This window comes from Tyto alba, unplaced genomic scaffold (assembly GCF_018691265.1).
Source record: "Tyto alba isolate M040663 unplaced genomic scaffold, T.alba_DEE_v4.0 Super-Scaffold_23, whole genome shotgun sequence".
NCBI classification, from domain to species: domain Eukaryota; kingdom Metazoa; phylum Chordata; class Aves; order Strigiformes; family Tytonidae; genus Tyto; species Tyto alba.
The window spans coordinates 10,189,574-10,205,950 of NW_024881297.1; the positions used below are offsets into that span (position 1 = coordinate 10,189,574).

At 46.1% G+C, this 16,377-nt stretch overlaps 1 protein-coding gene across 4 annotated transcripts in view; it reads left to right on the forward strand.

Annotated features, from left to right (window-relative positions):
• Positions 1 to 13,025: 13,025 nt before the first annotated feature.
• ZNF827 (zinc finger protein 827) overlaps positions 13,026 to 16,377 on the forward strand; it is a 111,377-nt gene continuing 108,025 nt past the window's right edge. For 3 of the 4 annotated variants that reach the window (XR_006165662.1, XR_006165663.1, XM_042796710.1), the window contains exon 1: positions 13,331 to 13,583. Coding sequence is in view for 2 of the 4 variants with exons in the window: in XM_042796710.1 (XP_042652644.1) it covers positions 13,541 to 13,583 (43 nt within the window). In the remaining 2 variants the exon portion in view is untranslated. Of the gene's footprint in view, positions 13,260 to 13,330; positions 13,584 to 16,377 lie in introns of those variants that run through there. The other variant, XM_042796709.1, reaches the window with a different exon arrangement.

Genomic DNA, 16,377 nt, shown 5'->3' on the forward strand with positions numbered 1-16,377 from the left:
TGATTGCATCAGCAATGCTATTGCTATGATCAACTTAATAAAATCAAATTAACAAGCAGAAAGTGCAGACCTGAGGAAATCACTCCCTGTTTTCTATAAAAGTAGGAATTTTCTAGATGCTCAGTAAATGGTCATCAAAAAGATAATTAAAATGGTAGAACTAAAAGAAGTTATTAGTGACAACTAAAAACTTGGCTTTTGAATCCAGGATAAGTTGGCACATTCAGAATGACTCATTTATTTCCAGTATGTCCTCCAATTCAGAAATTTACAAACCCACTGGTTTAGGATTGTACTGACTATTGCAGGCTATTGAGTTATGATGGCATAATGAGGTATCTGACTGCATGCTTTTCTCATCTCTGGCACATTTGAAGTGAAACAAAGGTATTTTAGTCTAACACATTGTACTTGCCGTTATAACAGTCTAAGAGGGTGTGCAAGGGCAGTTAGGGAAGCTCAGCTCATGAGCAGCAGTTTATTAAACCACAGGAATTTACCATGTGGGATTATCTAGATCCTAAATGTTGTGTCTAATTCTTTCTCTGATGCTGCAATGGAGTGTGTGCATTTTAGAAACAGTTGCTCTCTGTGCTTTCCTGGTGGGCAGTAACTCCTGAATACCGTGTGAAGAAAGGTCTGGGATAGAAAGAGCAGTATCAGAAAACTCTTTGGGGCAGTTGAATGGTTAACAGCACTAGCATTTACACATTTCACTGGTTTGAGACGAATGGGTAAAATTCATAACCCCTCTGGAGTCTCATTCACATCTCCTGTGTTAATTTGCAACTTCTGCGTTAGTAATGAGCAGTTCCACAGCTAAACCCACATGAAAAGGGCCCAAGCTAATGCTACTGCTCAAGTCCAGTGTCAGATCTTACATGGTATCTGACTGGGGAAGCTCATGAGGTGAGGAGGTATTAAAGGACAGGTAACAGCTTTGGTTCACGGAGAATCTAGTAGAGTATGTGGAGAGACTTTAAAAGTGCAGGTGGACATGCTGTTCTACTATGTCATTTTATTTAAAACATTGCTAGTCATGTTCTAGTTTTAATTAAGCAAAAGTTGGCTGCTAAACAGAGCACATGGTGAGGCACAAATTGAGCCACACAAATAAACTACGAACCAGTTTGGGTTATTTTTAAGACGTCATTGATGAATTCTTCTGAGCTGTGTTTTTCCCCTAATTCTTGTGTTAATTTATTGAAAAGTTGACGTTACCACAGTTTCCAACTGTAGCTAAAGGTTGCTAAAGGCCTACCTGAAATTTTGCTTTAATCATGTAGTTTTTAGTGAGTCTGTGTGTTTAAGGTGCAGAACCAGCAATGCAGTAGACCTTTGCACGTGTTTCCAGGGCGCTTGTTTTTTTTTAATGGTGGTACATTTTTTTTTTTTTTCAACACAAAGGAAATTAAACATTTGAGTGGAGCATGGTTCCATCCAAACCACGTTCAGAATCACTCTGTAAGAACGGGAGATAAAACCAGAATCAAGGAAAGCTAAAGTTAGGGGCGGAATGGGCCCCAACAGCCTCTAACCCCGCAACACTGTGGGCCACATCCTTAACTCCCTTCCAAGAACGCTGCCCAGGGCGCCTGCCGAGGAGGCGATTTACTGCCCCTCTCACGCCTCACCCAGACGTCCCCGTTCGAAGGCGGGTCGGGCGCAGCTCCGCCGCCCCGGGAGGGCGCTCCGAGGCGGCCGGCGGCAGGCAGGGCCCGCCCGCCCCGCGGTGCCCAAACCCCGGCGCGGAGGGCGGCAGCAGGCCCGGCCCGGCCCGGCCCCGCCGAGCATGCCCAGAGCGGCCCGGCGGCCGCCCGCCCCGGCAGGGCAGGGCAGGGCAGCGCGGCGGAGGGGAGAGGAGAGGAGAGGAGAGGGAAGGGGCGAGGAGAGGGGAGGGAAGGGGCGCGGAGCCGAGCCGCTCCCCCCGGGGACGCCATGCCGGCAGGGCTTCCCTGCGAACCTCGGGAAAGAGAGCCGCGGAGCCGAAGGAGCGCTTTGGAGGAGTCGGTGCGGCTAGAGGGGCGCTGTCTCTTCTCACCTGGTGCCAGGCACCTTCGGTTCAAAGGCATCGCAGAGGTGTGGTGGGTTTCAAAAGGGAGCCGTGGCTTGGGCTGCTTGAGTGACGAGCTTGTTCTTGCTTAGTAAGGTGTTGAAATCACTTAAAGCCCAGCAGGGATTTTATTCCTGTACCCATACATAAGTCGCTGTCTTCAGTATTCTTAACCTTGTCAGTAGGAAACAAGTATTGGCCTATAACCTAATCTTTCTGCATTTTTGACTTTGTCATCCCCTGTATATTGACACAGCCCTCTCCCTCAGCAGACTGGCTTTCCCTCTTCTGTGAAAAGGTTTTCAAATACAGGAGTTAGGATGTTGCTTGTCTTAAATGACGGGTGAATAAGGCCTGAAGACTTGCCTGGCTCTTGAATGTGGGCCAAGGAAGAAGCACCTTCACTCCAAGTGTCTGCTAGCATAGCTGCCGCAGTCTAGGGTCTGAGGAGGTACAGTCCCTTAGGACAGAGCTCTAAAGGCCCTTCAGGTTTGGTTGGTTGGTTGGTTTTTTTTTGTGTTTCGGTGGTTTTTTTTTTTTGGGGGGGGGGGGGGGGGGAGTTGTGCTTTTTAGTTGCTTGGTTGGTTGTTTTTTTTCCCCCCTGTAACTATGTGGCAAAATCACATTACCACTTTGTATGTAAAATGGCTTTACCATGCCAGTAGAAACCCGAGGTCTGATTGTACAGGGAGCAGCTAAAAAGCATAAGATATTCAGTAGTGTGGGAATCCTCACTGAGATAATAGGAGACTTTAACAGGGCCAGGAAATGAGCGATCTGTCAGAGAAGGTCTGTTTGAAGGGTATAGGTAGCCCATTTTGAAACACTGAACAGAGAAGTCTTCATACTACATGAAGTTGCTGAAGGCACAGCAACTTGGATGTGGGAAGGAGTTTGAGAAGAATGGTTGATTTTTAGCAACAAATTAAGCTAGAAGCTTTGAATGAGATGGGATGGTTGATCAGAGAAAGAATACAAAGTTTAGGTGTTCGTGCAGGCTAGAAGAATGTTCTGGGGCAGGGTGAAGGGGAGGGATGTGCTTCAGTCATAAAAATAAAATGGGAGGAACAGGAAGGAGTAAAGAACTGGATGAGGCAACAATTGAGAGGTAATTTTGGGAAGAGAGTGGGCCCGTAGTCTTAAAACATTTATAAGTTAGATATTCTCTATTACATGATGGGGTGACAATTTCAGCCTGCTGAAATGGTTAAGTTGTCAAGCCAGAAAGCATTATGACTTTCCTTGCAACCTAAAATGTCGTCATCTTTTTAGTACCTTCTGGTGGTCTGTGGGTGATGTTTTAATTTTGTTTTTCTTCATTTGTTTTGTGTTTTGGAACCTGGAGTATCTAGCTCCAGGTAACTTGTTGGACTTTATTCTTTTTAATAATATAGAGGCACTGAGAGCATAAAGCAAGACCTTTGGTAAAGACCATGTGTTGTGAAGGTCTCCAACACTGTCAGCAATGGAGAATGACAGTCTTCATATTTTTATATTCTCCAGTGAAGAGTATGATGAGGTCTCAGTATTTTTAATAAGTTGATTAAAAGCTATGAAAAGGAGGGAAGTAGGTGGGGGTCAGACTTGACCTAGCTTCCTTGATTAGCATACCCAGTTGGGCAGTAGAAGTAATTATGTCTGATGTGGTATCACAGCTGTGGGGACTGGAGGATTGTATGAATCATAAAAACCTGATAAACCCTGAACAGGAGCGTTCCTGTCATATTTTCTGCATTACTCTTCTCCACTGAGCAGACTTTCTTTTTTTATACTGGAAGATCAGAAAGACTTTCTGAGGTACTTTCTCCAGTGCTGTTTTCTCTTGGAAAGCTGTGCTGGAGTACCTATTCCCAATTGTTTTTGCTACTCAGCGGATGATTTTAAAGCTACTGATTTTGCTTCCCCCCCCATGTATTTGAAAGCATCCCAGTTCCTCCCTCGTGAGTTGACTTGATACAGCTCTTGTAGGGTTCGTGAGGCAGCCAGTGTTTTGTTTCTGATGGCCACTGTTCTTGGCAGCTTGGGGTAGGGGCCACCTAACTTAATGGTTATTGAGACTGAGAAGTCTTACTTGTTTTCTCATTAGTTGCCATTCAATACATTGGAATGAATAAAACTTCCCAAATATAATAAAGATTTCCAAGAAAACCCAACAAAACCATCTTAAATCTGATAGGCCTTTCAAAAGTCAGTTGTCTTGCTGGCTCTATTCTCTAATAGTCATTGACTTTGATTTTTCGCTTTTATCCTCTGCTTGATGACTTTCACGAGACCAGGTGGGAGATCCGTACCTTTTATGGCCAGGCAGGGAATACTTTACTCCTCAGGCTCCCACGAGCTTCCATTGATTTGGCTCATGCAAAATCCTCCCTGTGTAGGAAATACAGGAAACATACTCCCTTTACTTGAGGAGCACTTTGGCTTCTTTCTTTCCCACTTTCTTTAAAACAAAAATATGGGGGTTTTGTGGAATGTATACAAAGGGATAAACAAATTCATTCAAATGCATTCTAGTATATTTCTCCATTTTCAGACCCTCAGTTCTTCATTCATACAGTTGCTTTTTGAGGAGGGAAGCATACAGAGGGGCAAAACTCCTGCCCCACAACTCCTTCATTTTGTTTGTGGCTCCAGTTGAGGGGAAAGGGGGAAAGAACTGCACAAGGGCGAGTTGCGTGGGCCCATTACTCTCTCTGCAGGCAAGAGCATGCTGCTCTTACCCCAGGGCCACCATGACTTCTACGCAAAGTTGAGCACCTTAGGTCTCGAGTAACGCTGCTGGAATCAGCGGGTGTTTCTCAGTGTACAGCAGTATCCATATCTGTCCAAAAATCTCAGTGAGAATAACAGTAACAAGAAGTCAAACTATGTGGGTATCTTATGAATTTTACTTCCATTAGATAGTAGCCATTAAGGCAAGCAGCCAACATATATGGGGGGATATGCTTATTGGTAAAAGAAGAGACGTGCACAAAGAAAGCGTGGGTGCAGGTTAGGAAGAAAAGCAATTAAATGCTGTGTCCACATCACCGACACATCAGGTATGTGTTGGTGATAATAGTTTGCTGGGAACAGCAGCTTTAAAATTCTACATTGAGCTTTGTTAGTGAACTACCATGTGCTGCTGTTGGAGGCAGAGTGCATGTCCCCAACCAAAAGGTGGAGGTAATGATGCTTTGCAAATGTCTAAGAAAAGTCTAAGCCTAAGAAAAAGGACAGCAAACTTCCAGTGTATGCATTTTAGAGGAGTTAAAAATATAGTCACTCTTCTACTTGCTCTGCAATTATCCTGTAGCTTCATTTAGTTTGTAAAACTTTTCAGGGTAGGAATCATATTGAAGGAAGAAGAGTGAGGGAGTAAAATGCCAACCGTGGTTTTGGAATGATTAGTGAATGTTTTCTGTTAGGAAGTAGCTCATAAACCAGTAGGAATTTTAAAAATAAGTATTTGGACATTAAAGAATTCTAAATATTATAAGGTTGTTTTCAGTGAAGAGTCCTAATAGCTAAAAAAAGCAGAGTGGAATATTTGTATTCAATACCAGACATGAATGTCATGTTTAGGGAACAGCAAATGCTCATGTTACCATACTTTCACAGGACCATGCAGGCTGGGAGGGTCCTCTTGAGATCATGTAGCCTAACCTCGCTGCTCAGACGGGGTCAGCTAGAGGGGGTTGTTCAGGCAACCCCTCTGGGCAACCTGTGCTGGTGTTTGCCATCCTAACAGTAAAAAATTGTTTTCTTGTGTTCAGATGGAATTTTCTTGTTTGTTTTGTATTTTGTTTCAGGATTTTGTTTGGTTTTGGTTTTGTTTTTTTGTTTGTTTGTTTGCTTGTTTGTTTGTTTTTACATTTGTGCCCATTGCCTCTTATCCTGTCAACAGGCACTCCTGAGAAGAGCCTGGCTCCTTCAACTTCATTCCCACCCATCAGACATTTGTGCAAATGGATAAGATTCCCCTGAGCCTTCTTCAGGCTTGACAGCCTCAGCTCTTTCAGCCTCTCCTTATACGACAGTTGTTCCAGTCCCTTAATAATCTTTGTGGCCCTGTGCTGGACTCACTCCAGTAAATCCAGATCTTTTTGTACTGGGGAATCCCTGAATGAGACGCAGCACTCCAGATGCAGCCTCACCTGCACTGAGTAGAGGTACGGGATCACCTCCCTAGACCTGCTGGCAAAACAGTCTTTCTGATGTTGGCGGCTTTGGCTGCAAGGGTACACTGCTGGCTTGTGGTCAGCTTGTCCACCAGGATCCCAAGGTCCTTCTTGGCAAAGCTGCTTTCCAGCTGGTAGGCCCCCAGGATGTGCTATTCCTCCCTAGAAGCAGGTCTTTGCATTTCCTCTTTTGAACTTAATGAGATTCTTCTCTGCCCACTTCTTCACCCTGTCAAGGTAGTCCTTCTGAAAGGTGGCAGAACCATCTGGTGTATCATAAAACTCCTTCCAGTTTTATATCATCTGCAAACTTGTTGAGGACGCTCTCTCATTGAAGGTGAATGCATTCCTCAGCTTGTTTGTGTGGAAATGTAAGTGGCTTTCCTCCAGGCATTATCTCTTCTCCTTTCTTACTACTCATGAAGTTTTGTGCTACTCTGTGTGACTTCTCACTATTGTCAGTCTACTTCTTATGGACAAATAATTTGCATCTTACTTTAAACAACAAACTTGAACACACTGGGTGGCCTTAGTCTTGCTGAAAAGTAGGGCCTAGAAACAGTATTTTCATCAGACCATGTCAGCAGGGGTTGAGGAGACTAGACTGTTTTCCTAGTGTCTCAAAAGACAACTAACCTTTTCCTCTGTGCTGTTCAGTACGATGGGGAAGTGCCAATGCAAGAAGATATTCCCTACAGGAGGAGGCTGGCCACATGACTTCATGCTCAGCAGGCAGCGGTGACAGCAGGCTGACTTGCAGCCCAAACCCTTCTGCCTGCCAGTAAGTAGGTGAGGGCTGATTGCTGAGGACGTGCAGCATAGCTGAATGCCATGTGGAATTCATCATGCCAGGCAGGTGAAGTCTGCTAGAAGCTTGGAGCTTGGTCTCCACATATTCCTCCTCTCCCTTACCTTAGTGTGTTTCTTTTCCCTGGGAATGTAAGATCTCAGCACCACCATGTTTTTTAGTTTCCCAATTGCCCTTCTATTCTATCTCACCCTTCTTTGAGCTGTTAAGGTATTGCAAAGAGGGCATAGTTGTCATCAGTACCACTAACATTCACTTTTGTGCCTGCCCTCCTCCCGCTGTATTTCTGGTAAGGTGCTATGTCAGAGAGTTGCAGTCTGAGATGGTAGATGATCTCCTTGGGATCTTGCCAGTTCTCAGGGTCCAGAGTGGTCTCAGTATTACTCTAGTGTTTTAACAGAAAACTAGCTAGTGAATTGAGAAACCAGAATTGATTTCCCTGAGGAATTTGCCACCTCGCTGGTGCAGCAGAGACTCTGCCTCTCAGCGTATATGTAACAAGGTGTTTAAGAAGTTAGACACACTTTCATTTAGCAAACAGCTGTGGCTTAAAATGCTATTGCCTTGCTACTTAACTAGGCTGAAAAACTCTGCACTGAAGCAGATGAGGAGGCCAAATGCATTTTGTTTTGCCAGTCTGGGTGTGGAAGCAGGTAGCTTCTCCAGGAGGACAGTAATGTCTTAAACCATGGCAGGTGTTTGCTAATGAGCCTGTGCCTAAACCTTCAGTTAACTGGTGACTAACAAAATGTTAAGTCTCAGCAAAATGACAGAGGGAGTGCTCTGGATCTTACTCTGATTTAGCTTAAATCATTCTTAGTATGGGTTAAAGTTATTGGAGAATGGAAAATGATGCAAAAGTATAAGGATTGGAGCAAATATTTATCCTTTTTTATTTCCACATTTGTAACTGTAATAGCCCTGAGCTAAGTGTTCCAGACCCCAACTGACTAAACAAATGCTTCCCATCGGTTCAGAAGTTGCTTAGTATTTCATGTTGTGATTTTTTTTTTTTTCCTATATTTAATCTGTACTGGATAAGATGTTGATGGCTCAGATTTGGGGGAGAAATTCTGCATTTCAAGTATTTGTAGATTTAAGTCATAGGTTCAAGTGAGTTATTTTGCAAAATGTGCTTACAGAAAAGGGGTGTGAAGAGGTGGTATAATGAATTATGGAATTGAAAAGCCAACTGCACTTACGGTAAAATAAGAATCATGAGACCTCCTTGGTAAATCTGAAGAATATTTGAGAATCAATAGAAAGATGTGGATGTTAAAGTAATCCCTCCCCAGACCTACAGACAATGTATTTCTGGCCTACAAAATCTAGGATTATATGTCAGCATGTATTTAAAGCTAGCAGCTTTAAGTATTGATTTTTTTTTTTTTTTAATTTAAATTAGGAGCTATATCACCTTTTCCTAGGTAGTGTGCTATACTAACAGCTGAAAAAAAATAAACACTGTGGTTCCTCTGAAGAAGTATTCACATGTTAAATTTGCATTTCAACTAGAAGTTGTTGAAATTATTATAAATGTTGAAGTTATTATAAAATGATGATGAATTTATTATGGCTAGTTTGTTTGCCAGGATTTAGACAAGATTCTGAAAAAAACAGTTGTGGTTTAGCTAAGAGATGCAGTCTGTCTTGCAGTTCTCCTTGATGCCTCTCCACTCTGAGGCTGCAAGATTGTAATGGAACTGATGAGCATCTTGGTCTTGAAGAACATTCCCGGTTCAGTATGCTGCCTGTTCACAAGCATGGTGTAGGCAGCTGAAGAGCTGGGAGAGCACTGCCAGTGATTTCAAGGGTTGCAAAAAGAGTTCTTGTCTAGGTTGCTGTGATAGTTCACTGACTGTAGCCCTTTCATTTTCCTTTCATTTTAACAAGGAAGAGGTTAAAAACTGGGGAAGAACTTGGTTGCCTTTTACAAAAGCTAAAGCCTGTCAGTCCTTTAGGATCCACTGGTTATGCAACTCCACCTCCTGCTTTGTAATTGTTTGTTATCTGTCTCAAGGTAATAATCATCAGATAGTAATGACTTCTGATCATTGTTTATTGGCCTTTGTGAAACTGGTTGGTGGCCCTGCCAGTCACTAACTTGTCATAATTTATTATTGTTACAAATCCATTACTTAATGTGATTTGTTTCCAAACATGGATGATGGTATCCATGAGCTGTTATCCTATGGATTTGTTCATCTCCTTGTGTTTGCCTCTTAAATGCTTTAGAGTAAAGAGAAGTTTGTAATCGAATATTGTTTGCGGGATTGATTCATAGTTACTGCTGAGCATAGAAACATTGACATCAATTAGAATAGAAAAGAGGAGGAGTTTAGGCCATTGAGGGTATCCCTGCAAGAGGTGTAGGAGGAAGAGGGTAATTTCAGTGAAAAACAGCATGTCTCGTATTAGATACTGAAGATACAGAGGCAAAAGGCAAATATGTTCTATGTTCAATAGGAAATTAATCTAAAGATAGGAGTGCCGTTAAAGAGAGCCCCTAGAGTTTGAATAGCTCCCTTCCTCATGCTCAGGGACACACAGCTGACCTGACCATCATTTTGGTAAGCTGTACTTTAAGCAGAGGTGGCTGAGCACCATAGTTCGGTTTGGGGCCCAAGAACGGGTTAAAATGGTTCTGTTTTTCCACTCGCTATGCTTTTTAGAAAAATGTGAGCCTGGGAGCAGAACTCTTTAAAGTTTCAAATAATAAAGCAAGGATGTCAGCTTATTTTTAAGTTTCTGTTTAGCAACCTTTTCAAGTATTTGTTACATTACATAAAGATAGTTTGGATACTAGACACCCCACAAACACAATGTTTTAAGAACATTACGTCATTTATTACTGTGTAAAATTTTATTTACTCAATTTGTTTCATTTTTCTCATGTGTGAGGAAAATATTTACTTTGTTCAAAAGTGGTTTCTGAAGCTGAACTTAATTCATATGTGTAACTAGGTTTGGTGTTTGGAAGGTGCCATACAATCGTTACTTATTAATAGCAGGACCTGCAGAAGCAATGCATTATTTATATTATGTTATCTGTGGAAGACTTGCAACTATTTTCTTGTGTTTGGACTAGAAATGTTCAAAAGTATGGTCAGCTGACTTCATTCTTTTTCCTACTATACTACCAAAAATATAACGGAAGATTATTTTTAAAGTGGCATTATGCACTTAGTCATCTTCCTTAAACCAATGTATAAAAGAATGCAAAGTTAGGACTGATGTGTCTTTGATTTCAATGTGATAGCTGGGTATGATCTGTTGACTAGGACAATATGTGGAGTAATGCAATTAGCCAGGATAGATGTGAAGAATCAAGTTGTTCACATATTTCTGGGCGTGGGGTTAGAAACTCTTCAAAACTAGAGTATGTAAAGTTTCTCCCTTATAATTCATTCAACCACTGGGATTTCTTTCACTGCATAACCAGCTTAAGGCTTGGCCCACTAAACTCATAGGCAAACTGTTGGGAAGTCTATCAAAGTCAAGGTCAACCTCAGAGAGATTTAGTGCTGCTCTGTTCCTTGCTAGTCCCCATGGCCCTTTTTGAGAGCTCTGTACCCACAGTGTCTTCGCTGCAGCCACCTCAACTCCCCTGAAGGGAGTTTCAAATGATGAAGAGGGTGGGGAAAAAACCAAACAAACAAAACAAAACACACAGCATATTGTAAATTGGTGCTGACAATGTCAACATTAATTTATGCCAGCAGTGCATGAGGAATAGAAGGTGGAAGGAGTGATGATGCAGAACTTAGTATTTTCCTACCTCCTGTTCTCCTGGAGCACCTGAAGAAGGGCTGCCACAGCAGCGGTGGGTCATAGCACCCAGTCAGTACTCTTTCCCTTTCTGAAATGGCTGCTTTGCGGCCTCCTGCACAGATAGGATCATTTGGATGGACAGAAAGCCACTGCTCACAAAGCTGGCTTAGTTCAACACAATTGCCATTAAAGTGTATTTAAAAAATAATTAAGAAGGGTTTAGCACTGCAGCTCTTATTATTGAACAAAGTTGTGTTGCTAGTCCCGGGCACGTCAAAATTGAAGTTTGTGAGCAATAATAAAGAATACCTCTGCTATTTGTGGTTATCATTACTAATGCTATACAAATCTCCAAAACCAGCATAATCTGGGGAACTGAAAGAAAAGACAGGACCTAAATATTCTGAGGGAATTCTGAGTCTTCTGGTACTCTTGATCATGAGTAAGTGGAAGGTAGCTGTTTGGACTCATCTCCAGCCCTGTTTCTGTCAGTTATACACTTTTACTTATTTTTATACCAGAAGTAAAAACCAATCTCTCCATGAAAGAAAAGTATTTTAGCTGTGTTGTGAGGTAATAAACCATCTTAAATCAGGAGGAGTCTATTTTGTCTCAGAAAAGTGTACTCTGTACATGTGGTTTTAAAACTCAGAATTGCACATGCATGCTAGTGAATCTGAGATTCTCATACAGAATCTTCTAAATGTTGTTTAGTTGTTTGGTTTGGTTTTGGTGTTGTTTTGTTTTCTTTTTTTTTTTTTTTTCTCCCCTGTATAAAAGATAATTGTGGCTGTAAAATGGGTATAATATTATTTGAAACCATTCTAACTTGAGGTGTTAAGAGTATAAGTTGACTGTTTAAAAGATTTAGATTGCAAATTTGCCGTTTTCTGTTTTCCTAGACTGTTTATTTTTTTTTTTTTTTAAATAAGTATTTTGAAGTTAGGATAAATGATGTGATAAAATTATGAGTCAGGTTGTCAAAAGCAAAAAAAAAAAAATCCTAACAGGTATACATGCTAGAATAATGCATTTTTTATTATTATTTTTACAACATCTGACTCATGATTTTTATTATGTATTCTGCCAAGTTCAAAGTTTCCTTACACAAAGAGAGAGCTATATGAGACAACCGTGCTTCAAACCATTTTACTTCAATTGTAGTAACAGGTTTTAGAGTTTAAATCATTAACAACCTCTGTGTGAACTTTTATCCAAATGACTGCAAGTCACAAAGAGAGCACTTCTCTTTCACGAAGTACCTTTTGTGCTTTAGTGAGACCCAATCCCTCTTCTATTTTTTTTCCCCACCTTCATGTCTGTCTTTGAAGAAAGATGTGTGATTTGTGAAGTAATGAAAGTATGTATCGGTTAATGAAAACTGCTATCCTGGCTTCATAATGCACGCTGGAATTGCTTCAGGATAAAGCTTCCTATACCTGCATTACAGCAGGAAAAAAAGTAAATTTCAGAAGTCCAGATTGCTGTGTGCACTGCAGAAGTATCATGTAGCAGTTAAATCAACCATTAGGGGTGACCTAATCTTGATTTCCTCCCCCCCTCCCCACACAGACACACACACACTTCTCAAGGAGTTGTGATTTTTTTTTTTTTCATGCTACTTGCATTCTTTCCACTTTTTAAAACCTGCACTAGAAATTGTCAGACCCTCATCCTGCAAGAGTATATCCACATGCTAACTTGCCCACTTTCCTTTCTTGCTTATTTTGTATACTTAATTTGACACGGAGGGAGTTGTATCTAGTCACCCCCCCACCCCCCCCCCATACTGAAGTTCCGTTCCAGTGAGCCCCTCCGGCCCCCGTGCTTTGTGAAGGAATAGCTGAACACGTCCAAAAAATTTTATGGGGTTAGCTTTGCACTAGTACAATTTTTTTTCTTTCCTAACACAGGAAGATAAAACCGTCTTTTTTTTTTTTTTTTTAAAAAAAAAAAAGGTTGCTGTTATTATTTTGTTTCCCACAAAAATGAGGTAATTACAGTGCGAAAGGTCGTGTATGTGTCCCCCCCTTTTTTAAAAAAAAAAAAAAAATAAAAGGGCGAATCGGGAGCGGGTGCAGGACCGGGGCAGCGCATCCTCCGCCTGACCCCCGCCGGCGCGCAGCGTGGGGGGGGGGGGGAACCTTCCCCTTTGCTCTGCCCTGGCGTGTGTGTGTGTGTGCGCGCGTGTGCCCGCCCGCCGGGGTGTGCGTGTGTGTGTGTGTGTGTCCGTGCGTCCGTGTCCGTGTGTCCCTGTCTGCCTCTCGCCGCCCGCGGGCGGGCGAGCCGGGAGCGCCGCCGCCGCCGCCGCTGCCCTTTGATCCCGGCGTTAGTGTTAGTTTAGGGGCCGGGAGGCGCAGCCCTCGGCACCGCCGCGCCAGCCCCTCGCCCCGGCACCGGCGCCCGCCCGCCCGCCGGGAGCACATCCCCGGCCGCTGAGGGATAACTGCGACCGGGGACAAGCCAGGTGCACGACCGGGTTGGGGGCGGGGGGGGGGGGGGGAGGGTGAGGGTTGGGGGGGGGGGGGGGCAGAGAGGAAAAAGAAAGAGAGAGGGGGAGAGGGAGCCCTTCGCGGTGGCTCCGGGAAAACCGGCTTCAGCCCCCTTTCCCCCGGCGAAGAGGGAAAACCCGCCCCGGTTAGCGGCTCCCCCGGGGGCCCCGGCTTTGTGCCTGTCTGTGCCCCCCCCCTCCCGGTCTTATTTGATCTCCCGTTAAACCAAGGAGGAGAATGTGAAAAAAGGGGGAAAATGCCCAGGAGGAAGCAGGAGCAGCCCAAGCGCCTCTCTTCACGTAAGTGCCCCCTCTTTTTGCCATTTTCTCCTTCCTCCTCTCCCCGTCTCCTTCCCCTCTGCAGCCGCCTCCGTCGTTTCGTGCATTAGTTTAGGGTTACAGAGGTGAAACCGACAAAGACACAGCCTGGGTTATTCCTCTTTTAGGTCTGAGCTAAGGCAGCCATGTTGGTGATGAACAGCCTTGTGCCCTTTTAATTTTTCCTCTCTCTCTCCTTTCCCCCCTTCTTTCTTCGCGTCTCTCGCCCTTTCCTCCCTCTCCCTCCCCTCGCCCGTGATTGTGCATTTGTGTTGGGGGGGGGGGGGGGGGGGGAGGTGTGGGTTTCTCTTTGGGGCCGGAGGGGGGGGGGGTGTTCTGTTTTATTGGGGTGGGGAGGGGGGCTAGCACCGGAGGGGAGGGCGGCGAGAGGGGAAGCGGCTGCTGGCGTCTTGTGCGGAACCAGCCGAGAGGTCCGTCCCTGGCTAAAGGTTGCGGCGGGGCTGGGCGGCCCGGGAACGGGGGGGGGTGGGGGTAAGGGGGAGGCGGGCAGCGGCCGCGGAGGGGGCTGGCGGCGGGGGCACCCCCACCCCGACCCCACGGCCACCCCAGACCCCACGGCCGCTCCGTAGGGGGCCGGCGGCGGGGGAGGGGGGGCGGCGGGGAGGCAGACCGTGGCAGGCGAGGTCCCTGCAGAGCAGGGAGAGGCGGCGGCGGGCTCCGGGCTCCTCCTGGCCGCAGTGAAATGAAGGGTCAGGCGAGACTCGGGCTTCGGCGGCGCTGCCCCAGACGAGAGCAGCAGAGCACAGGGCTAAAGTGCATCCCGATCCGCCGCCTGCGGGCACCCCCTGCGCTCGCACACACGCACACACACACACACACACACATCCCCTGACACAGCTCACCCTGCCCTGCGCCTTCTCGCTCCCTCCCCCCCTCCCTGCCTATTTTCTCCCCTCTTTGTAAAACAGTTAACTTTTCTCCCGCTCGCTCTCCCCCCACCCCTCCTTGTATTAAGCGCTCGGCAGCTATTGAGAGGGAGGCGGAGGGGAAGGCACCTAAAAATACCCTGCCCCTGCTTGGCCCTGGGGTTGGTTTAAGGAGAGCGAGGGGGGGGTGGGAGTGGATGGAGGGGTCATTTGTCTGTCTCCGGCACATCTGCTCGGAACGTGCCTGCAGCCCGGGCTCGGGGCAGGGCGAGAGCGGAGCCGGCGGTGCCGGAGCCGAGCTCGGTCACCGGGAGTTCACCGGGGCGGCCCCGGCCCCGCTCCCTGCCCGGGGGGCGCCGCTGCGGGCGGAGCGTGGCCCGTTCCCCCCCCCAAACCCGCCCCCCCCTCCGCTCTGCGGGCGAAGGGGCTGGAGCAGCGCCCCCCCCCCCCCCCCCCGCTGCCTTTCCAGCACACGGGCCGGGGGGCAGCCCCGCAAATATTTTTCTCTTCCTTATCGCCGGAGTCGAGTCAAGGGCTTGAGTTGTGGTGGGGTTTGCTGTGTTTTTTTGTTTTTTTTTTTTTTTTTGTTGTTTTTTTTTTTTTTTTTTTTTATTTATTTTGGTGTGGGTTTAGGTTGTTTTTATATTTTTGGTTTTTTAATATTTTTGTGTTTGGTTTTTTTTTTTTTTTTTTTCTGCCACCTTCCCCTCCTCTCGCAGTTTGGCCCCGCGTAGCCCTTTCGCGCTCCGCCCGCTAGAGGAGCCGAGCCGGCAGCCCCGGCGCTAATTCCCCGCGCGGGGCGGCGGACACGGGGGGTGGGGGGGTGGGCGGACACGAAGCGTGGCGGGGAGGGGGGCGGGCGCGGGAGCGCGGCGCCTGCCTCTGCAGCGCCCCGGCCCCGGCGCGGCGGTCGGGGGCAGGGGCCAAGCCCGGGCGCGCAGGGCCTTGCGTGGCCGTGGAGGGGCGTTTCGGGGGGGGGTGTGGGGGTGGCGAGCGCCGCCGCCCCGGTTTGGCAGAAAGCCCGGCGGGAGCGGGGAGGCGAGGAAGAGGGGGGGGGGCTCTCGGGGCGGGAGGAGGGCGGCTGACCTTGCCCTCGCCCCCGCCCCGGTGCGCCTGCCCTCCGCCTGCCTCTCGGGCTGACATCAAACCTGGGCTCCATTTTAGCTCGCTCGGGCGTGCCGCTGCCGGGCGCGGCGGCGGGGGCTCGGCCCCGGCCCCGGCCCCGGCCCCGGGCGCTCGGCGGCCGCTGCCCCCGGGCTGCGGCTCCCCCCGGCCCCCACCTCCCGCCCCGGGGCAAAGCCTCGGCTTCTGCTGCGCCGGGGAACAATTGCCTTCATTGTGCCAATCGAGTTGTGCCGGTGGTGTTTGGGTTGGGTTTATTTTTTTTTTTTTTTTCAGTATTTTTTTTTAAATGCACGGCCTAATTTGCGGTTCTTTTGGATTAATTCAATTCATGGGAGTTTTTTTTTTTTTTTTTTCCCTGATGTGTGAAGCACGCACACCCTGTATGTCCCACATGAATGTTACTTTTTGATGGGCTTTATTTATTTTAATTTCTTTTACAACTAGATTGCACAGGATCAAAAGCTATTATTTTACAATAATAATAATAATAATAATAATAAATTAGATAATTCAGAAAGAATTGCAGGATTACTGCTCTAGCCTGCAGTCCTGCAGATTCAGAAAATGCCTCCAAATCCATTTCATTCAGTGTGCAAATGCTATAAATAGTGATTTATTTTTTTTAAGCAACATGTTGCTTTAATGGGTACTCAGTGTAAAATACATTTTTATTCTACAATTCCTGCTGGGTTTAGCAATACATTTCTCAGAGGAACAGTGTGTGTATTTCATTTTGAAGTATTAATGATGGCAGAAGAATGTAA